General features: G+C 42.7%; 1 protein-coding gene across 1 annotated transcript in view; it reads right to left on the reverse strand.

Annotated features, from left to right (window-relative positions):
- Positions 1-1085: 1085 nt before the first annotated feature.
- Positions 1086-24066, reverse strand: part of PCYT1B (phosphate cytidylyltransferase 1B, choline) — a 28853-nt gene continuing 5872 nt past the window's right edge. Inside the window, exons 2-8 of the mRNA XM_062515159.1 lie at positions 17540-17639; positions 16111-16227; positions 12832-12983; positions 11857-11935; positions 8658-8800; positions 6315-6503; positions 1086-1292 (exon numbers count right to left, since the gene is read on the reverse strand). Of these exons, the coding sequence (XP_062371143.1) occupies positions 1086-1292; positions 6315-6503; positions 8658-8800; positions 11857-11935; positions 12832-12983; positions 16111-16227; positions 17540-17639 (987 nt within the window). The remainder of the gene's footprint in view (positions 1293-6314; positions 6504-8657; positions 8801-11856; positions 11936-12831; positions 12984-16110; positions 16228-17539; positions 17640-24066) is intronic.

The raw sequence follows: 24066 nt of genomic DNA on the forward strand, positions 1-24066 counted from the left end.
TAAAAGAGTTTCCTTTTTTTCCCATTTTTACCCTCCATATTAGTTTAGAGGAACAGCCTTTGGGATCCTATGCAGGGGCAGTGTGTCTGCAAATACATCTTTTTTAGAGTCTTATGAGAAGTTTGTTTAACTGGCTGAGTACCATGTGACAACAGCACTGTTTGCTTGTCATTTGCTGATACATAGCTGGGACCAGCAGGTTTTCCTATGAAGCCATGCCCCAAGGCCTTGGGATATTTTTATAATTCACCAGTAAAAAACCATCACTATCTTTAAACTCTCTTATTTCCTATACCACTTCCAGCTAGGGCTGTCTTCATTTACTTTCTTGCCTTCAAAGTGCAAAGCCAAGGAGCAAACCAGAAGTGATTAGGCAGCTGTTCGGGCACTAGAACATGGAGAGTGATTTGATAAAGCAAAAAGCCCGACTCTTTAGACACATCCCACACAGAGGCTTGGTCAACAAGCAGCACTGAATATGTTAAATAGATTTCCACCAACTTGCCTGGAGAGCTCTTCATTTCAGTGCATGATTTGGGCTCTGGGGCAGATGTTACTCAAAAGGAAAAAAAAAAACAGTTTTGTTCCCTGTTTCTCAATGCATTTGCTGCAGCAATGCCATTCCTTCACGTGCCAGAAGAGCTCAAGGTCAGCAGGGTACAATTGCATCTTCTCTCCCTGCAGGCTGCAGCCAGTACTTCCCTGTGTGCTGGGTCCAGATCAGGAGCCAGCTGGGCTCCTCCTTCCAGCCCTCCTCGGTGCAGAGCTCCCACAGGCCTGGCCTGGAGCAGCAGCTGGAAAGCAGCAAGACAGGAGCAGGAACTTGCACATGGGTGTGTTTTTCTGTCAGTCCCTGGGGCTGTGCCTGGCAAGTACTGCTGGCTGGGCCTCCAGCACCTTGAAGGACTGGGGATGGGATAAGCTCTTCCTGAGATCTCCCTTGCTGTGCTCCAGTTCATTTTTGACATCTCCCAGAGCACGATCCCTGCTGTCAGAGAAACCCCTGGTGTTCCTCATGCTTCTCCCCATCCAGTGGTTGAGTTCACATCTTGTTCTTCTGTCTCATGGTTAAAAAAATATATATTTTATTTTTCATCCTCATCTCCCTCGCTCATGCTGCTGAGGGAGGCAGAGGCAGCTTTTGGAGAAGAGGGAGGGGAGGTCTTATTGATGACCCAGGGTGGAGATGGAGAACGGGACGGAGAGCGGCCTCGCGTAGGACTGCTGTTTGGGCTCTGCCGGGGAGAAAAAGCCTGGAGCATTCGGCCGCTTCGTTCCTGGAACATCTGCTTCTGCAAAAGCAAAGTGAAAAGATGCTCTTTGAGTAGGCACAGAGGCGAAGGCTGTGGGCAGGCAGGGGTTGTGCTGTGCCTCTCACTAGGGAGTGAGCAGAGAGCCAGAGCCCTGGAGCACGGCTGGTTTGTCTCTGCTGTGCTCATGAGAACCTGGTCCTTGCATGCACGTTTTTACCTCAGCTGGGCAACCTCCAGCGTGAGAACACTGTGTTCTGGCCTGAGTCACACATGGGGAACTCCCTTTGTGGTTTTTGTATGTGTTGGTCACACTCTTGCCTCCAAAGGTCTGTTTTCTGCCTGAACACTCAACATTCCTAGTTCCCACAGCCATTTCCTTCTTCCACCCCGTTCTTACTGAGCTTCCTGGCTTTCCCAGTCTTTATTCCTCTGTCCCTTTTCAAGGGAGACAATCTGGTGCCTGCCAAATACTGGCAGCTACCTCCCCAGCTCCCTGGAGCAGGCATGACCCAAACTCATACACTGAGGGTGGGAATGTCAGAATTTGGGTGTCTGTTGAAAAGAGGAAACGCAGGCTCTATGTTCTGCTTGGAGCTTTATTGTCACTTTTGCTTTGTAAAGCTGAGTGGAGGCCTGACAGAGCTGGTGGGGTGGAAAAGAACTCTGCAGTCAAGCAATCTGCTACACTAAGGCACATGCCTCTACTCATCAGCAGCAATGTGGCCTTGCATCACGCTGGGTTATGGAAGACGTGGTATGTGTTGCGCAGCTGCTGCAGGCTTCATGTGGAAAAACCCAAATCCGAGTGCCCTGCTGCTCCTCCTGGGGGTGGGGAGCAAGAAGCCTCAGCCCTGGCTGAAGAACTGGGAGTTGAGTCACAGGCGATGCTCGGCTGAAAGGAAGATCAGCGCCCCAACAAAGTTATGTTACCACTCAGACCTGAGAGGAAAATACTTGTGCAGAATGTATGGGTTTGCCTGTTCGGGCAACTGCAAACTTGATCTCAGCTGAGTTTTCATCTCGTTCCTATTCCCCTTTTCTTTGCAGTGACTCTGCTCTGTGCTGAGACAGTATCTGCCCACCTTGCTCTTTCTCCTCCTCTTTGAAACTCAGTATTCCCTGCCAGTGGAGAGGCAGATGTTGGTTGCCGTCTCACGTTTCTGGGTGTTTGCTAAATCCCAGGGCTTAAAAATCAAGCACAAATACTAAACTTAGCTGTTCCTCTGTGAGCTCCCTCTCTTCATTTACATCTTCACCACATCAGCCTTTACTGACTTAGAGCCCGGATGTAGCTGCAGTGTGGAATGGCAGAACAGTTCCTGCTTAGAGCTATACTTACAAAGGCTCTGATGCATAAACCCCCATGGTGTGTAACCTACCCCTGCACTACTGCTAGGTCCAAATTAGTCAAGACTTCCTAGAATCTCAACAGTTAGCAGACAGTGGTTGCTCCTGATAAATGGTGCCAGGAAGCATTCGGATGGGGGAGGATTTCTGAAGCTGAGAGCTGCAGGGATGTCACCAGGGCTGGCAAAGCCCTAGAGCCTGCTTGCAGTTCAGTAGTAGGGGTGCAAAATTTCTCTTTAGATCACAGAAACGTGAGGTTCTGTTGGCTTGTTTCACCCTCTCACTGAAGATAAACCCCAACAAAAAAATCCCCCATATTTGATACAAAATCTTTTTCCTGGCCAATCAAAATACTTAGACTTCCTTCTGCCACTTCAAACAACTCAGTGGCACAGTGGTGCTTCCTGGTGGTGTGGCAGTGGTGCTGGAGGACATCCAAGTGCCCCAGCCTGGCTTGGCCTGCACCGTCCCATGTGGCAGGGAGCACTAAACTGTGCTTTAGTCACAGAGGCCAGGGGTGGAAAGAGGAATCCCAACTTCCTGTGAAGTCCTTCAGTCAGGCTGTAGGACACCTACTTCCCAGGCCTTCAGTGAAGAGTTTGTTGCTTGAACAAACTGATGCACTCACACCTTCAGCAGGGCAAATGCCCAGCCCCTCCACCTTGCCTCCTGCATTAGTGCTGGAGCCACCAGGCTTCTGACTTAACACAGGTCTGCAGGAGGAGGAGGTGGAGTCACTCACCAGCCTCAGAACACCTCTTTCTCTCCAGCTGTGCCCTAGCAGGGCCACTAAGCCATGCCCTTTGCAGGCAAGGAGCCACTTGGGCCATTGGGTGCTGAAGAAGTAGGACAAGTGTTAAAGGCTTCCTTGGGGTGTTGAGGGTTAGACAAGGCTGGAGGCACTGTGGTCCTTTACCAGAGGTAGGGGAATAACTTCAAAGCCTTGATTCCAGCAAGTTCAGGTACACCAAACCAGTTTAGGGTTTGCTTTTGACAAACTCCCTACTGGGAAAAAATATTTTGCTTATTTCTAAATTTTACTGCCTGCATGTTGATACCCCTTTGCTTTACAAACAAATGCTAGCTGGATATTAGAGAAGGCTTTTTCTTTTGAGCTGATGATTGTTCCATTTTAGGTCCAGGCTGCAGAGAGTGGTGTGGCCTGAACACCATCCCCAGGTTCCAGTTGGAACTGGTCTTATCTGAGCCCCTGCTCATGTCTGATTCAGCTGTTTGGAAGGCAACCTTCCCCAAGTGCCCCTGTGTGCTGAGCAGGTGAGCAGGGGGAAGTCAGCTCCTTGAAGGGACACCTCATCTGAAGGGACATTTCTGAGAGAGACTGGCACAAAAACCCTGCCCTGTGAGCTGTGCTTTCTCTCCACTGACCTGAGTTGTAGGTGGCTGCTTGTAAATGTCTGAGAGGAGCTGGAATGGACACGTGCACCCTGGAGTGGTGTCTCTGCCATTAGGCCCTACACATCAGGCTGTGTGGTGGTCCTGTCTCACATCACAGAAAAGTTTCATGCCACACTAGTGATTGTTTCTGACCTCTCTGTGACTCTTACAGGAAATATACACACAGGGGATTGCACAGGTGGGCAAAATTGCCAATGAATTACAGACATCTAGACATCTGAGAACTGACATTTTGACCTCTTTCACAAACAGGCATTTTTTTGTGGGTTACATGGCCCTTACTTTTAGAAAATTGATGCTAGCATGAAGTATATTATAATAATTATTTGTGAAATAATAATAGCATATTAATGGCATGCAAATTACTGATCTAAGAATTCAGCATGCCCATAATGATTCCTGTACTTTTAATGTCAACATTAAAAGCAACTTCTAACTAACAGTGATAAGGCAGATTAACATTAATAACAGTTTTGACACTAATACTAAGCTATCATTATTTTAAAAGTCTTTCCTGTTGCCAAGGCTCAAACTGATTTTAAAAAAGCTACACCACCTCTCAAGCTTGCTGTCACTGATGCTTTTCCTATAACACTGTGAAGAGATATCACTCCTCTTGCTCTTAGCAAAGGTCCCTGTGATTGCACCAGACTTCCTACTCTGTGGTCAAACAATAGGAGTTTCTAGATTTTAAAAGACCTTTGCAGAGCACCTTTTCCTTAATTGAATTTGGTAAAATGTTTTATCAGCAAAGGTTTTTAAAAATGCCATTAGTGTGCAGTGTTGAGTGGGCAGAGGCAGGAAATACCATCAATGTTTTTGAATTCTTTTCCTCTCTCTGTACAGCTAAACTCATCTCCTGTGGATTTCACAGTGCTCCGTTAGCATCAGCTTTAGTTATTCAGCATGTATGGCCAAAGGACCTTCCCACATGGGGAACAAACACCAAACTCTATGGGCAACAACTCACAGAGGAAGCTTCACATGGATGTGGACAATGAAAATAGACCTGGGCATTTCATCAGAAGAATCACCTTCTTGCCCCCCCCCCCCCCCAAACATGACAGTGTCAATGAACAAACTGTTAAATAAGCTCATTGTTCATGTGGCTGGGGCTCCCGTGTTGTTCAGTGATCACTGCCTTTGCATGGACAGAAGTAGCTGTAAGGTGACACAGTCTCTGTTCTGAAGCCTTCAGCCTCATTTTAGGTTTTTCTCAACTGAGTGGTAATCAAGAGAGCGAGTCAGTGCAAAGATGAGAACTCGAGTAAGAGGCAGGCACTGCATGACTTGGTAGCACTGAGTTGTGACACAGCACTGATGTGAGCTATTTAATTCACAAAAGTTCTGTGACTCTTCCTACGTGTTTGTTTACAAACAAAATATCTGCTGAGCTCCTGCCACCCAGAAGGTTCCTTTTTCACTCAGTGTTTGTAACCAGAGCAGGATGTCTGAGATGGTGCCTGCACTGGAGGGTCCTGGGCTTTCATCCCAACACAGATAAATCCTATATTCAATTTAAGCTTTGTTACTGGTTTCAATGCAGCAAAGCGAAGTCATACAAGCGAACAGCTTCTTGAGGTTTGGCAAGCTATCAGAACTCTTTGGGGGCTCTGAAGTGTCACCAACTCACCACTCAGTGGAGGGTTTGAGCATGGCTTCCTCCAGAAAAGATGCTGTTGTAAATTCTGAACTGCCTTTCCAAAGCACTTGAGGACCTTTAGGAAGGTGAAGCCAGCACATACCAAGCTTTGCAAGTGCTTCAGTCCCACCTGGGCCTTCCCTGCTGTCAGTTGGATGAGCCTGAACTTGACACATAAAATAATTTCTTGGAACTTTATATCAGTAGTTTTTGAAGTTAAAAAATTATAATCTTCTACTGCTGAACACAGACCATGAAGAGAACTACTGAAAACCTTTTCAATGGTCTTATTTTTCCTCACTACCTCCAGTGTCTATCCCTGATGTCTGGGTGGTTGCATTTAACACTAATGGGGCAAACAGACTGTACTGGCCTGTTTGCTCGTGTGGTGCTGTAGTGCAGCTCTGCTGAATGCAGTATTATGCTCAGCATCACACCTTCACAAAACACAGATATTATCCCAAACAAGCAACAGCCAGAAGCAGAAAATCCTTCTGCTGCAGTATTGGTATGCATTAATGGCTTCAGCAGCCAGGTTTGCCATTATCTTGCTGTGCTGGCTTCCGAGACAAAGACTGCAGCAAAAGTATCTGCTCTTGACCTGTGTTAGGAGAAATAAAAGCACTTCACACTTCCTGGGATGGCAGAATACCTACCCAAGCTCCATCAGGTCCAAATAGCTCTAAAAAGTTGCCAATAAATTCCCTGGACTTCTCTTCCCATTTCTGAATGAGGTCATGGCTCTTCTCTTCCACCTTGTAAACAAATTCTTTTGACTTTTCCTCCACATTCTTGACTTTTTCTTTCATTTTGTCCACTTGGTTTTGAAAGCGATACTTCTTCTCCTGTTTTAAAAGTGTGGTCAAAGATTAATAAAAAAACTTGGAAATAATTATTCTCACAGACAGCTGAGAAGGAGAATAGAAAAAAATTGCATTAATGCATCCTAATACATACAGCCTTGGTTAGCTATTCCCACATAATTTTTATAAATGCAAGTTCAACACTTGTGGAATGAAGTGCAGAAGGTACATATTGAAAAGACTTCTTGTGTGATTACTGTGTTTAATCCACTACATGAATCTTTCTGTATTTTCAAACTGAATGCACCTTGAAATTGATGTGAGTTGAAGGACAGGAGTGAGAAATTAACAGCTCAAACTTAACAGTAGGCAAAAGGCAAATTTCCCTATGTTTCCTACCAAATGTTGCTGACTTGCCAGCCTGGATGTTAACTTGAACCAAAATGTCTCTTTGGGTGGATTTCTGCAGAGCACAACGAGAACTCTCATCAGTTCTGAGCCTGGCTAATATAGGAGCTTCTGGCTGCAATACAGGTATGTGTAGGCCAGTGGCTTGTGGCCAGCAAACTTCACAGAAAAGGGAGCAACTCCAAATTGCTAAGTCACATAGAAGAAGAGAGAGAGAAGATAGTATTAGGGAGCTCCTGGGAAAAGCTTTTGAAATACTTCAGGATTAAGGGGCTTTTATCTTGAAATGTTTGTGTACTCCCTGAATTTTTGGTACAAGCAAGTAAGCAAGGTTGTCCTCCTGAAGGTGTGGTAGTCTGTGTAGAGGCACAGATCACTATTGGCTTTTAATTTTCTGTTAACTCTATTTAATGGCCACTTGAATTTACTTTAAAAACAAGCACTAAAGTGGGGTATATTCTAGCTCACAAGTCACTAAAAGAACTGTCTTTGCAAGCCACAAGCACAAATGAAATCCCCAAAGTCCAAAGAAACCCAACTCCCTCTGTACCTAAAGAGTGATCAGCCCTTTAATGAGGAAACCAGTGCTCTTTTGCAAACAGGACCAATGCTCTTGTGAAATCCTGGGGATTCAATTTTGAGACAAACAGCCTCCAGTGCAAATCACTATTTCTGCATTTAAATTACTGTAAGCTAAACAATCAGCTGTCAGGAGGTTCTTCAGGAGACATTAGTGTCTGAGATGGGGGCAAGCATAACTTATGCAACAGTGTCTTAACCTCACAGCTGCTAAAGGATAAATTTGACAATCTCCAAGGCATTCAGCATGCCTTATTTTAATGGATATTTGCAACAGTGATTCTTCTGGGTGGAAAACTTATAAGCAGCATTTTTTGAAGGTGCAGAAGACTTTAAAAAAAAGCACAGTGGAATCAATATTTATGCCCTGTGATCTGGGGTTTATCTGCCAGACGTCAAAATAAAAAAGAGATAAACGAATGAAATTACACAATTCAGTCCTTCACAAGGGGGTTTCCAAGCTCCAGGGAGGGAGGTGAGTCCTGCTGTGAACCATCTCAGTCACAACAGAGATTTCAGTTATGTGGGTTATCTTGAGGTTTTAAGTCAAGACTTGAAACAGAAAATGAAGGAAAGTAGTCTACTTTCCTCCTCATTGGAGGGGTAGGTCTGTTATGTGGAAGATGAATAATCTGAACCATCCTTTCACATGGCTCTCTTGCTATTTTGGCTTCTGAGCTCTCCAGCAGCATCATTTATGTACCAGCTTCCCAGCATAACTTCCTTGTCTTTTGAAAACCATTGTAACTTTCCCTAGTAATCTCACTGCTCTGTGATTGGCTTTGTTGGATTTTTTGTTTGTTTGTTTGTTTTGTTGGTTTTTTAATCCTACCACATTGTAGAGAAACTTTGGATCTCAAAATCCATGCTCTCTGGGCTGCCTTCTTGAAATAGGAATATAGAAAGAAACCATGTGTTGGGTGAATGGCTGAGCAGCCTCTGGTGGTAGGGTTGGCTCCTTCCTAGTGTGTCATTGTCACCTACAGCTCAAGGAGGAATGGGGAGCAGCAGCTTTGTTAAAAGCGTAAGATGGAAACAAATCTGCTAATTAACAGGAGCAATTAAAACTACTCTCAGCTTACAAGTTTCTTTTAAATTGACTTATTTCCAGCTCTTTTTAAAGCAGCAGTAGGAAGATAGGATTTCTTTACTTTATTCAGGATGCTAGGAGAGAGTGTTTGAGGAGCACATGCAGATCAGCGTACTCACATTTATGAAACTGACGTTGAGCTCTTTGGCCGTGTATCCTCGCTGGAGGTTGCGCCGGGCGTACACGTCGTAGTCCCGGACGATCCGCGTGATGATATCCGATGTGGAGATACCTTCGGTTCTCTGCGTAGGTACAAACATTCCTGAGCAAAGTGGGAAAGAAAGCCTACTGATAAAGCTTGGCAGGACCAGGCACTGTGGCAGATAGCTGAGGATGAACACAAAAATGCCTGACAAAGGTAAGAGACTGGCAATTCTGCCTTATTGCTAGTTCTCTCCTGTTGTTTCTGTGTGAGTTTGGGGAAGGCGAGGTTGCTATACTACTTGTTTTTTTTCTGAAGTCTTTAGAAAGACTAAAAATTGCCCTCTGTACAGTGTCAGCTGTGATGTGGAACCTATTAGAGTGGCAGGGCTCCTGAGCCAGGAAGGCCAAGCTTCACAGCTGTGGCCAATTCACTGAGCAGTTCTTTCCATAAGCACAGCCCTTATTAATGTTATATAACGGAGCAGGAAGGTTTGCTGCTCTCCTTTATTTCCACTCCTGTGCTGCAGCATCTGACAGTCTCTGTTCTGCTGAGTAGAACACACCAGCCTCTGGCCTTGAAAAAAGCCAGGAAAAAGATGCATTACCGTGACCAGAAAACACCCTGGATGTGCCAGTGGTTTGTAACAGGAAGATAAAGTGTAATGGCAGTGTTTCATGTCCATCCAGCCATGCCAGTGGCTACATAAATGTCCTCCCCACTCTGACAAATCAGACCCCAAGAAATCTGGTCATTTATCAATACTGCTTGTACTTTCCTCAACACAACTGAAATATATGTGGCTTTCTAACTGCTCCTTACTAAGGCAGGAGCACGTAAACTGTTAATGCAATAACAGCAGAGTGCAGGCACACCTTGGTTTAGTAGCTATTTAGGACTACAAAAAATTACCACTCTCATATGTAATTGCAACGTGAAGCTGTTGATGAACAAGAGAGAGAAGACTGGAGATGGTCTGGGAAAAGAAAGTAGTGTTTTGTCTTAAAACAGTGTTAAAGTTCCTGGCAAATTAATCCTCACACGTTCACTTGAAACAAGCAAACATTGGTACCTAATTTTACAGGGTGAGAAAAAGACTCAGAAAAGGAATCAAGAAGCTTAGCAGCCTGCTGTGGCTAAATGCTATGTAGTATTTTTTTTTCTTTCTGATCTCTAATTAATACTCTGCTAAAAAATAGATTGCGTTTATCATGAGCAGACATATTTCCCTGATCGCTGCTTTTCAGGCTTGCAGCAGTCCCTCAGGAAACTATTTTTGGAAGCAGTGATACCCACTTTGAGCCAGAAACCTTTATAGATAGGAGTTACAAGAATACACAGACAAAATCCAAACCCCACCTTTGTTAAGCTGAAAGTGGAACTGCAGGTGGACATTACCTTTAGTTACTGACTAAACACATTCATGTGTTGGACTGATCCATGTTTTCCAAGCTGATTTTTCACAGATGTGCACAGTTTTAATCAGTGCACTGTTACCCAGCTCACTGTTGCCCATACACCCTCCCATCCACTGAAGGTAGTGGGGAATTGGGAGCCCATGAGAATCTACCCAAGGAGCTCCCCAATTCCCATCCTCCTTTCTGCTCTCTAACAACCTGATGTGGGAAAATGGGAGTACTGGAACTACGGAAAAATGTGCAAATGCATCAATAGCACTGGTCTATTTAAAACAAAACCCCTAGGAGAAAGGGGAAATTCATTATTGAAATAATGCTGCTCTGGAGTATTAGGGACTATTACAGCACTAGATCTCAAAACTCACCATAAGTAAGTTAACATTATTCCCAAATTATATGTAGCAAAATTCAGCCATACAAGACTCAAGATGCTTCTCTGGTATCTCGTGGTGACAGACACAATGGACCACAAGTTGTGGTTGAAGTTGCAAGTTGAAGGTGCAAGTCTCTTCTGCAAAGTTTGAGTTTCTCACCAGGTTGTGTGTGAACCATGCCTGTACTCAATGACAGTAGAGCAGGGTGTGACAGATTTGGGCACTCACAACAAGCCTGCTAATGATCCAGTGACCATAAAGAGCTCCTGTCATGTTGTCCTGTGCACTCAACACCTTGCAGAAGAAAAGCAAAATAGCTGCCTGTCCAGCATGTGTGCAGTACATCTCTGGGTGAACATTCTTACCAGGGGGCCTTTTTTCACTGTCTACTGAAGGAAGCTGGTGTTGGCTCTGAAACTATAGAACAGTCATTCTCAAAGGAGGGTTGTGAGTCTGATATCACAGGGAGGTTCACAAGTGGTAAAAGATCAAGAACTGCTGCTAAAAAAAAGCTTATTCCTTCAGCTCAGGTTAATGCCTGGTCTATATATGTCATTGTATAGTTTGAGAAGGTGACTTTGCATGGCATATTACCATCAGGAAGATTGGTCTGGAATTTTTTCAAGCCTCCAATATACAGGTTTATGCAGAACAGAGAGGCTGGAGTTGCCAGGGTTCAAAGCAGCATCTCCAGGGAGCAGCAGCAGAAGGATGTGATTTGTTCCTCCTCCTTGCACTGTTCACTGTGTTAGCATATCTACTACTGGCAAACAGTGGCTTAATGTTATCTATTCATCTTCCTTGAACTGAAGAAACACAAACTCTTAATGAGTTCAGCATCTTCATGTTCAGTGTCATATGGTAGTCAACCAACCTGTTAAACAATTATGGCAAATTAATTACTCTGATTATGATTTAAACCCTCTGCCAGTGTAATGAGAAGAACCCTCAGTACAAGTGGATCCTAATGGCTCCTGAAGATTGCCTGTGCTTGCCCACATTCAGGACTGGGATGTGTGAAGGTGGTGTCAGTTTATGGTTATCAAAAACTGACTAAAGTTGGCTGGGCTGCTCTGGGAACTGAACTCCTTTTCATCCATTCAAAAGTCTTAGTCAAGTAATATAGAATTGTTTTAAAAAGGCAGATAGGACTATTTTGTGCTAGATCTGAATGGTTTCCTGGGGGTTATGGCAGGAATTCAGCCAAGGAATTCAGTCCTTCGAGGTTTTCTTTCTGCTTAAGTCAGCAGTACCTACATTAGGGTGTAAGACAATGTGGTATTATCTCTACTACTTCTCTCCCAGCAGTTGTGGTTAAAAGGCAGTACAAGAATCTGAACTGAGGTCAAAAAGGAAGGTGCTAAAAATGTAAAGTTGCCCTTACCTGCCTCCTTTATGTGTTTGTATACGTCATCCGATCCAGCAGAAGAGTACGGGATGTCATCATGAGCTACGAAGTCAATCTGCCAGTGAACAGAAGAATCACATCCTACCATCACCAAATTTTGGTTCACTGGGGGATTGTTATGGAAAGTTCTCTCTTTTCTTGACTTCAGCTAACTTGCTTTTGATGTTCTCATCCCAAAGCCACCATCTAGTGTTTTGTACTAGATTTGGGCCTGCAACTGCTATGTTGTATGATCCATTATGAAAAAACAGAAACCTTCTGTCCAAAAGCACTGTCACTACCATATCACTCTGACTGGCTCAGTGTGATATGCAGTACAAAACCCAAGACACAGGCTCCTGCTTTTATTCCTACTGCAAAAACAAGTGGTGAACCCTTGGCTTTCAAAACCATGGAGGCAAGATGCTTAATTTTGAGTCCTTAGGGCTGTGCATATATACAAATATACCTAGTACTGTCATACTGTCATTTTGTGACCCAGTGATGCAGACACTAAAATACATCCTACTTAATTAAGCTTCTGTTAGGATTCATGTGTGTTGCAAGGCAATCAACAGCATGTAAAATACTCCATCCTGCCTTTGAGAGGGACATGGCATTTCTAAATCTTCCACCTGTTGCCATTGATAAGAAACACGCCTTTAATTCAGGACTTCAGTCACTAGGTGCCAACTTTCCTGGTTTACCATCTCCTTTTCTGAATTTTTACAGTGTTATTTTACTCTTCAAAGGTCCAAGTAGAGAAATAATCTCAGCATATTGAGGAAAAAAATGCAAAATAAATACAGCGTTTTCTGACAAAGATGGAGGCAAGGAATACAACAACAACTAATTTCAGTAACTGGAATTAAGTGAATTAAATAATTTGCTCCATGTAATAGAATTTCAGACTTGCTCATTCTCCACTGTCTGTCTACAAAGGGGAAGGGAGAGAGAAGGGGAGAAACACACCTTATGTTTTTCAAGGAACTCAGGTGTCAGTGTCCAGGGTGCATCTCTGATGACCTCATCCACATAACGACAGTGTCTGAGGGCTTCATATCGCTCAGTTTCATTCATCACAGTGAAGCCTTTGAATTTATGAGTTAAATCATCACTGCAAACTAAAATGTACAAGTATGAGCAAAATGGCTCTACATTCAGTAAAATCAGCATGACCGGGGTTGATTATTCCTAGATAAATCCATTAAGCACTTAATTATTAGCTTAGCAATTTTTGGGGTCTTCCAGGGCTTCTAAGAGTTCTGCTTGGAGTTAGCAGATACAACTGTGTAATAATGAGAGAACCTTCTCTTTCTAGAACTGCAGCCAGAGGCCAAGTAGGATACTGTAAGACACCTCAGGTGGTATTCTTTACATGCTAAGGTAAACCAATGCCACTCTTAAGTGGGGAGTTCATGGGCTGTGATATTTCAGGGGTGATGGTCAATGCTTTGAAACCAACCAAAGAACACAGCATGGACAATCACAGAGTGCTCACTAACTTCAGGCATCACAAAATGGCCAAGGAAGGAAAACCATCTGACATCACCTAATTCAAACCCCCTCCTCCCAGCGTGATCAGCTGCAGATTGCTCAGGGCCATGTCCAGTTGGGTTTCCAAAGATGGAGACCCCTAAGCCTCTCTGGGCCTTCTTTTATGTAAACAACACTCTAAAAGGTGAATTTGCTAACAAAGCTCAAAATCACAGTGGGACAAGTTTCTCATTAAATAAACCCTGATGGAAAGCAAGTAATAAAAAACTTTACAGCAATCTGTCTCCAAGCTCAGCATTGAGTTCAGCAGGTTTCACAGAAAGAGAAGTAAGGCTTGTGTCACGTTCAAATGAAAAGTTGCTGAAGGAAGCCCCAAGGAAAGGACTGGGAGAAGCCACATGCTCTAGTGAAATGACCAGAGCTGGAGATCCAGAAATCCTGCATCTTTAACTCTGGATGTACCAATACTTTGTCACATTGCTTTAAAATGAGGAGCAACACCCACATTACCAGAGGACAGGAAAAGTTAGGTATTATCTTTCTACCCATATAACATTGTGTAAAAACCAGTGACCTTCTCCACAACCATCTCTGTCCAACATTACAGCTACAACAGTCATTTGACACCCTACATGGAATAATGTGATATCCATTTACAGCTGGATTGCGAGTGGTTGTCCTTCACCACAGGTTAAACCTGTGCCTTTGGATCTTTGTCTGTAAATGTACTTGACAAATGATAAATGCAACATTACCAGTGCTGCAGTGAAGTGTGAGAGCAGCGTTACAGCTGCTGCTTCTTTCTAATTTGAAAACATCAACCTATCAGGCAAGGTGCTGGCAAAGATGCAGGCTTTGTTGAGATCTGAAATGGATGTTCTTGCTGTGATGGTCATTAAGGACTTTCAAAGTAGGAAAAATGTAGAAAGGCTTAGATAGCCCTGAAACTTGCTCAGAATTCAAAGCCAGATAACAAGATGCGTATGAATTTCAGGAAGCAAAATGCTACTCTGTCCTATTATGTCAGTTTTGATGCCTGCTGACAAGAAATTTAACGGTGATCAAAGCATTTTCAGGAGAAAGTTCCCTTCAGAGACTGTATTTGTATTTATTTGCAGTTTTATGACATCTTTAGGCTACCCTCTCCTGGAAGAAAAGGTGTGCCAAAATTATTGGAAAATAGTAATTTTTGCTTGAATTCTGAAGAAAGGTTTGGTTTTATTTTCTGATTACTATTTGTTCATGCACAATACAGACACAATATCTTTCTCTGTACTTCTTTTGAATGTCATCCTGCTCTAATGACTGACTTGGGAAGGCATAAATGTCCATTTTAAAAAGAAAAGTGATCTTAGGTCCAAATAACTGTCTTCACAAGAAGAAACAGAAGGTGCTGGTTGTGATGCCCACAAAGACATATGACACCGGTGCTTTTGCAGCACAAATTGTATGTGGGTGTGGGAAGGTGTCCATTTTTTAAACATGCTAACACACAGTGCCTTGCTGGGAGAAGGTGCTAATGAGTGCTGGCTGCTTTGTCCTTCACACCAAAAATAAGGGCAAAGTGAAGCTATGTCATGAATTTCAAAGGAGCCAAGCTTTTGCCCCAAAGCTCCTTCCCTTATCTGGAGCAACCCCTAATCCTTTAAAAACTACAACAAAATGTACATAACTTGCATTTTTCTTTAAACCTCACAGTCTTGCACCTCCAGTTGCTTCTTCTGCAAGTTGTCTGCCTCAGCAGGAATCCAGAGAATCCTTAATGTTTCCTTCATAACAATAGGACTTGTCCTTTACCTCACAGGAAGCTCCATGGGAGCTGCCACATTTCATAAACTTGAGTAAAACTAGAAAACATGTTTATAAAGAGATTTTGTTTTTCCTCTGTGTTGGGTCTTTTTCCCTTGCCTCAACTGTTTGGGACAAATATACAAAATAATGCACCTTGTAGTACCTGAAGGCTGAGTCATGTTCACTGTAAAGCATTTGAGCAGCTGAATGAAGGTTGCTGTGAAATGTTTCTGTGAGGAATATCTCAACCCTGGAGGTGCAAGAAAAATGGAACCAAACTGCACATTCATGAGGCTTTATGAGAGCAGGGCTTGCACAGCCAGCTGGGTAGGAAAGAGCCAGCCTCCAGTGACTCCTCTGGCACAGGCCAACTGCTGAACAGCTGGTAGCCAGGCACAGCAAGAAAAGATATTCATAGGAAAAAGAAAAATTAAGAAAGTAACCTGCCTGGGGACACCTGTGAACTGAAATTACATTCCACTCATGACCTACATTTGGGTCTTCAATGACAATGGGCCAGACTTAGCTTCTGTGATGATGCTGAAGGCTGGGACTGGATCTGGCAGGCAGAGGTTATGGTCTGTGCCTAGTGGGCAAAGTGACCAATGAGCCAGAAATAAATAATGGTTGTTCTCATTCACTCATCATCATCTTTGAACACTTTTGAGCAAATAACTGAAAAAGGTAAATTATTCATATGGAGCTATTTTAAGCTCAGAGCCATGCAGGCACCTGCTTTAACTACAATGGGAATTGTGCCTGCACTGCTGAGGGCAGAATTTGACTTTTGCTTTAATTGATGCAATTGTAAAATGTAATTCAAGGCAAATCACCTCTAGAAAGCCCCTGAGTGAAAGTAGCAGTCATAGCGTACAAACAGCTGGGGATGGGAGCACAGCAATAACTCTCTGGTAGTAAAGCACAGAAGCAAAAATCCAGTGCAATAAATAACTCTGATCTTACCTCCTACTAATAAGTAGCTATTTGGGAATAGAGTTTTGGCTTGCATAAGAGCTCTAGCATGGCCAGCGTGGAAGAGGTCAAATATTCCATCTGCATATACTCTGACAGGTCTGTCAACTGTAGAGAAAGAAACACAACAGTGATTTTTCAGATTCCAAACAAGCTGCACTTAATTCTAGTGGATGGCACTTTGTTCCCAGGTCAGATGATTGCAGAGATTTACCCCAGTTCTGATATTCAAAAGCATCACAGGTGAACCTGCAGCTTTTGATACTGCACATCACTTGTTCTTTGTACTCTCTGCTGTTGTCCCTCAGACTTACCCTATTTAATATCATCCATCATCCCCATATTCTAATTTAGCAAAAATGTCATCTTCCTGCCTCATTCAGAGTTCCACCATATGTCTTGTTCTTTTCTCTCTGCCTTTCTAATCAGATATGCCTTATGGATTTTTTCCCATCATCTCCCTTTCCTCCCCTCTTGCCTTGACTTTTTCCACAGCTTACTGCTGTAAAAATCTATTGCTTACCTCTTCTATGTAAACATTTTACTTCACTTTTTCCAGACTTTACCTAAGTTCTTCTCTCTAATGAACCTGTAAATTCTTTTTCTCATGCTATCACCCTTACAACTCTTCCTGTACAGCATCTTCAGCAGCAGCCTCCAGACTGAAAAACGACCTGCCTTTTCAAATGACATGCTTAGCCACATCCAAGCAAAAGCATAGTGAGATGAAAGCAATAGAGCTCAAACCTCAATGGACTGTGTTTCAGTGACAGCAGAGAGATGTCTCTGCAGTCAGGACACCCAAAGGTCCATGGGAGAACAGTGTTCCTTGCACAGCTGAATGGAAAGCTGCAGCTTGCTTCTATAATGTGTACATACTTTTTAAAAGCTTATTTTAAATAAGCAGAGTAAGTAAACAGATACTTTTTAAAAATAACCTCTTGAAATAGGGGGGGGATGAAGGATGCATTTGGAACTCCATGTGAAATCATCCTGCTTCCCCAGTCCGGTCACAGATGCCCAGATAAAGAAATTAGCAAGTAACCTTTAAGGCCACTGAAGGTCTGATGTGATCAACAGGAACATCAGTGAAAGAAGAGTTTTCCAGCATACAGAGGCAGTATGAGATGAGAATTCAGGAGCTAGCTACCACATAACAACAATTTTCAGGCTGGCTGGAGTGGGCTAGCAAGCCTTCCTTTCAACCAACATCCACAAAAACATCAAACTCTAACTTTAAACGTTTTCTCTTGCTGTTTCTCCAACAGAACATCATGGCTCTGTAGTTGCTGGTTTCTTCTCCATTGCATGATAGCACCAGACATCAGACTTTTGCTTTAACTTTTGAGTAAAAGGCACAAGTCAGCATTAACTGATGTTTATATGGAAGAAGCCTGTGCATGTAGCTCTCTCCACGTACCTGGTGTTCCCAGGCGGGCTTGTGCAATGGTTAACTTCTCATGGGGTGCTTGGCACTGACAGCTTGTTTCATCTGCAAATGGAGCAGGTGCTGTCAGAGTCTGGAAGGAGGAAAAAGCACAAAGAAAGTAAATTTATTTTCACCACCAAGTAGTTATAGATGAGCCATTTAATTGTGGCAGACTGCTGTAACCAGACTTCATGCTGGTTTGTTCTCTGGGGATTTCTGCTTTTCGGTTGCCCCTGAACACACACAATTAACACTAGGTAGAATGGTGAGGAAAATAAAGCTTTTTAAACATGTCATGTAACTGAATTCTTTGTCTCTGTTAAAGAAGCTTGGTTATCTTTGAGATGAGTGAAAGCACACAATTTTTCTGTTTGCAGAACAAAGTCAGGTTGGATGGTGTGAGCAGCTTAACCCTTCTCAGTGACTCCAAAGGCCCAAGAAAAATGTATTCTGATACCTGTAAGTAACAGCTAGAAAAACTATTTGGGACTTAGAAAGCTGCAAATGAGCCACCTCTTAACAAGCGCCCTTTCCTGCCACTGGCACCAGTAAAGATAATTGGGAGTACAGGTAGTTTGGTTGTGGCTTTAGTCAGAATTTCCTATAATTGTGAGGAGCCATTCAAAACAAAGGCAAGGATGCAACCTTAAGTCCCATTTCACAAGATCTGACTGAGCAGCAACTCCTTTTGCGTCTAACACATTCTGTAACAGTGCTAAAATACTGTAACTGTGACAGAGTACCACAGGGGTACTTGCTCTGAGGAGCTTATAACCTAAAGATATATGAGACAGTGTGAGGATGTGTGAAGACTGACGTGGCATTATCTGTCAGGAAACTTGATTACTGAATTTGTATTTTCTGCCCATGTCTATGTAGGAAGTTATCAGCCATCAGACCCTCAGATATTTATTACCTGCCATATGGTCTGATGGGAAAAAAGCATGCTTCTATAGCTTTTGGCTTGAAATCTTTACAAAAACATAGCTGAGTTTTGGTTTACTTTGTTTTTGAGATGAAGTGGTGGTTGAGAAAACCTGAAGGAAATCTGTCACTTTGCCTCCACCCTGATTTCACTGGGAGTACATGGCCATGCAGCCGTGGTCTGGTTGTGTTTTGACAGTGACCACTTGATGTACACTTCCCACAGGAGTTGGTGTACCCATGAGTGATCATAACAGCACCCCTTTTTGCCTTCACACTGTTTTTTTCAGATTTTTGTTGCTGAATGATTAGTCACTGAGCATTTAGCACTTTAGCTTCCCTGAGACATTTTAGGGCATGTTATGCCTAATTGATGCTGATCTCTGGGCTCACTGGTTTGTTGCATGGAAAGCTCAGAGGACAGTAGTAAAACAACAAAGACTTAAAGATTCATATCCAGTTCTTTCTGCGGATTTGCTATTCATTTTGTTTACTGCAAGTAATGCAATTTTACGTAGGTTTCCTTTTTTTCCTTTCCATTTTTCTTTTTTAATTTTCTTTCCCATACTCTCAAACATTAAAGGAAATTATCATCATTAGCATCTTCATGATGAAAATCACAGCATCTCTGCACAGACAAGGATAAAACAGGAGAAATTATGACCAAGCCCAAGTTTCTGTCTGGGTTTCATAGAGGGAGACTGTTCATCAGGCCACCCATGCTGCACAGTGTAGAACATTACACATAATCATACAGTGCCAGCTCTTTCCTTTATTTTCTAAATACTGTCTTTTTGCTCCAAGCAAGGTCAAGTTACACAGCAGCCCATACAGCCTGGCTCCTGCTGAGATAAAGAGGAAGGCAGAAATGTTAAAACAATAATGGCTATGGTCTGAGGCCTGCAACTGGTAATCAGCTTCTAGCTTGGCAGAGGTTGTTTCCTCAGAGGTTATTTGAAGAAAATAGGCCTGGTTTGCAGGAAGATATCTCTTTTTCCCCCCAGGCAAACACAGTGGTGCTTTTCATCCATGTAACCACCTTTGCAACACTGAGATTTTTCTTTCAGTCTCTGCTCAATGATGAACAACCTCTATTACCTTCTCATTCGTCCAGCTTTTATAAATGTTCATCATTAAAGTTCACTTCAGAGATCAGGGTTTAGAACCAGACCTGTCAATATTTCCTTTACTCTCTTACCTCTCAGTTACTGGATATGAAAATACATCAAATGCAATAGATTAAAATCAGCCATATTCTGTCAAAATGTCAGAGAAAAGCATAAACACCATGTGCTGACAGAGCAAAGGAAATTTATAGTAATAGCTTCCAAATGACTACTCACTACTGTTTTATCTGTCCTAGAAAAATTATTGCTAAGCTTAACAAAAACATGAGCAAAATGAGACCATTTGGTTTGTATATAAGCCCATAAGAAAAAATATTTCAAGAAATTATTAAAACCCAGAAATCATTTATCAAACCTTTTCAGTTTGTATACAATTACTTGTATTCTTTACAGTTTCTTGACCGCAATAATCAGAATTGTGAGAAAACAGCAAGTAATTAATATAGCAGCTTTTTCATTTTGGTTAATCCACTGAAGTTCTTTTGGAAGTTTGCTATAGTTTTGCCAATTATCAGATGGTTAGACAAGATTTTGTACTTTTGTCTTTCTCTGATAGATTTTTTTCCCTTCATCTCTGCCTTCCTTATATTCTAGGCATTTACATTTTGCAATTAGTCAAGCAAGTGAAATTAGCCTTGTATTTTGGACCAAGGTAAGCTCCTGAGGCCTGCACCATCCTGTAGTAATATGTGAAAGCTTATCACATGTCACAAATGGAGTAGTCATTGTAATAGTAGGACTTCATTAATTATATTTACTTCAGAAGATGATAAAAAGCTCTTGCAATAAGAGTCCTGTTTCCTTGAAATGAAGACACAGCATTCAGTAAAATCAAAGTATGGGAAACCATGATTTTTAGTAACTCTTGCATATTAGAAGCTGTTAATTCTATGAGAAGTTTAAATAGTGTTTTACTTGCTTTCTAGGAAATTTGCAAAAGAACTGAATGGTGTTCAATAAACTTCAAGACATTAAAAGATAGAAGGTAGATAATGGGGGCTTTCCCAGCAATCACCTCACAGCTCCATATGCACCAGCAACATCTTTGTAATCCATAGCTCTGTTTGGTGAGACAGTAGCCCAGAGAAGAGAGCACAGTGTGGTTGACAGCCTGGAGCTGGCCCTGGGGCCAGGACATTTCAAGAAGAAACCCTACATGACAGCTACAAGCACCTTATTTTCAGGAGTATCTTGATGCTTCCTTTTTATTATCACTCTTTACAGTCTCTTAGGCTACTTTAGCCATTTGACTCCTAGGCATAAGATAAACACTCCTTTTTGTGTTTCTAATGATTAAAAGGAAAGTTGCTGGTGATTTGTAGAGGGAGTCCTACCACTGAAATAACAAGTCAAAACCACAAGCACCCCCACACCTTTGTTTACAGCCTGTTTTGCTATTGTTTCTTGCTTTCTGTATGTTTGGTAGTTGGGCTGGGTTTTTTACACAGCAGCAAGGAAGACAGAAACATTCTTTTAAGCAGGCAAATATAGATCCATCCCAGCCATAGTGCACCTGCCTTTGTAACTCTGCCTGCAGGGTGACTGTAGGAAACACAGCTAATGGAAGGAGCTACTGCCTTTTTTTTTCTTTTTTGTTAATTCATGCAACAGTACCTTCTCTCCACCTCTTGGTAAAGTGGTATTGTCATCTAAGATTTTGCTGTCAACAAAGGTCACTGAAATTCAGATAATGAACTGGTACAGCTACAGAGGCAACACTTGATAAAGCAGGCTGGGCCTGTGCTTATGAAAAAATCAAACTGGCAGGGAAATTCTGTGGGAGCTCTGATGCTGTAGCCACCTTTTGTCTCAGAGGCAGTATTTAAAACAGATAAGTGATTTCACTGGAACAAATCACGTAGCTAAGGTCTACTTGTATGAGGAATGATTATTTTGGCAACCTGCTCCTGATGTTGGGAAACAATAATTACAAAGCAGGAAACACTGACATCAGTTTCAAGGAATATTTAAGAAAAAAAACTATCAAAACTATTGCAAAGTATGTGCCAAGTTTCTGAGGTATGAACACTTTCTGTAAGTGAAAAGGCTGTGTTAAGGACTACCAAGGTCTTCTCTTAGAGGTTCAGGGAGCAAACATTGTCAAAAAGGAAAACCATGCTGTCTCCTACCTGGTTTGGGTCAACAATCTTGACCCAAACAGGTAAATTTATGAGCATTTAGGCTGTCATTGAATGTTACTGGTTGTCTCCTGGTAAACTTTTTACAAACAGCTCTAATATCGATGCCAGTATTAAAAAATAGTCTAGCCTGTTGTCTCACAATTCTGCTGACCCAGGGAGGTGGATGTAAACTAAAAATAGAGAAAAGTAACCTTACAAGAACAATAACTTCAGCATTCTGTTTGCAAGCATTTCAAATTATCTTTGTTACTCTTTGTGCGCTTTATCTTCCATCAAATATACTTTGCTCATCATTAGTATTAAGTCAGTAATTATTAAATACAAGATGCAATTATAAGTTGAAGATACTGCAGAAGAAAAGCAGCTTCCACTGCCTTTTCAAAAGCATAATCATGTATATATGTAGAGATTCACAGATTATGAAACTAAAACAACTATTATGTAATCTAGTCTAATATTTGCAAAAGGCCAAAGAATTTTGTGACAAGATTCCTGCATGACAGCCATAACTTCTGACTGAACTGGAACACATTACTTAGAAAACAAAACTATCCTAGAGGTAGAATGGGCCCCAAGTCAAGAAGAGTTCAAGTGAAAGAGCTGCCAATGAAGCACCTTAACCTCCATGAACACCAGCTGGAAGTGAAATGCAGCCCTTGGCAACACATCCATGTGAGCCTGCTCCCCTGGGACAGCTGGAAGGAGCTCTGCATGCCAGTGGTCCAGGCAGGACCCACTGAAAGCAGGGCACTGTGCAGTCTGTGAGCCTGGATGTTCTCCTGTCCTGATGGCTACAGACAGGAAAACTGTCAGATATCCCAGCACTGAGGAGTGATACACAGCATCCCTAGATAAAGAAGCTTGTGACTTCTTCAAAGGGGCACCAGTTGCCAATCATCAGCCTGCAGACACCATCACCAAGAACCAAACTGGCTGTGGGACATTTCAATGCAATGCCCAGAGGCAAGTGCTTGCTGGCCGAGGAGTAATGCTGAAGGTTGGCCATGGTCAACAGACCAAAACTGTGTAACCACTGCTCTAATGCCTCTGTTGTTTTACTGATCAATTCAGTGGTGATGATATCAGCTCCTGTGTTTTGAATGCCTGTTACACATTTCTTTTACTTGTACATTACTGTATAGCATCACAGAATCATAAAGGTTGGAAAAGAGGTTTAAGATCATCCAGCCCAACTGTCAACCCAGCACTAGCACTGTAACCCCAAAAACACCAAAACACATCACCCAACACCACACCCAGATGCCTCTTGATCACCTCCAAGGATGCTGACTCCATACATCCCATGGCAATCTATTCCAATGTCTGACCACCCTAACGCTGAAAAAAAATTTTGCAATATCTAAAGTGAGTCTCCTCTGTCTATCTTAAGGCCATTTCCTCTGGTCCACTCACTGCAGGCATAGCAGAAGAGACCAGCTCCCACCTCACTACACCCTCCTTTCAGGCAGTTGTAGAGAGCAATGAGCTTCTCCCTGAGCCTCAGCAAGACTACACAAACCCAGCTCCCTCAACCATTCCTCCCAGGACTCATTCCAGATCTTTCACAACCCTTGCTGCTTTTCTCTGGATACACTCCAGCACCTCAGTATCTTTTCTGAAGTGAGGGGCCCAGAACTGGATACAGTACTCAAGGTGTGGCCTCACCAATGATGAGTAAGGATGCGAATCACAGCCCCAGTCCTGCTGCCCCCACTGTTACTGATACAGGCGAGGTGCCATTGGCCTTCTTGGCCACCTGGGCACTCACTGGCTCAAGGTCAGTTGGCTGGTGACCAGCAACCCGAGGTTCTTTTCTGCTGGGCAGCTCTCAAGTGACTCCTCCCCCAGCTCGTAATGTTGCATGGAGTTGCTGTGACCCAAGTGCAGGACAGGCACTTTCCCTTATTGAGCTCCTGCAACTGTCCTCAGACCACTGATTGAGTCTGTGAAGGTCTCTCTGTAGATCCTTCTACCCTCAAGCAGATCAATGCTCCCATCCCACATAGTGTCATCTGCAAATTCACCCGATATGTGGCTGAAAGAACCCAACTCTGCATTAATCTTCTGAAAGCAACTCAGTTATATAGTTATATATCTGTCTATGTATCAGTAATATATCACCTCAGCTAAACTATTGTGTGAATTTGACCCAATAATCAATCTCTACATGTGCTTCTTTACAGAGATACTTTACATTTATCAATTACTTCATGTCAGACGGAGGACAGCATTTTGTATAAACCATTACTCAGTAACAGAGCTATGAAGAAGCAAAAAAAAGCCAAACCTTTTTTTTTTTCCTCCTCCACTGGAGACATATTCTGCA

Source organism: Cinclus cinclus, chromosome 2, assembly GCF_963662255.1.
Source record: "Cinclus cinclus chromosome 2, bCinCin1.1, whole genome shotgun sequence".
In the NCBI taxonomy this organism is placed as follows: Eukaryota; Metazoa; Chordata; class Aves; order Passeriformes; family Cinclidae; genus Cinclus; species Cinclus cinclus.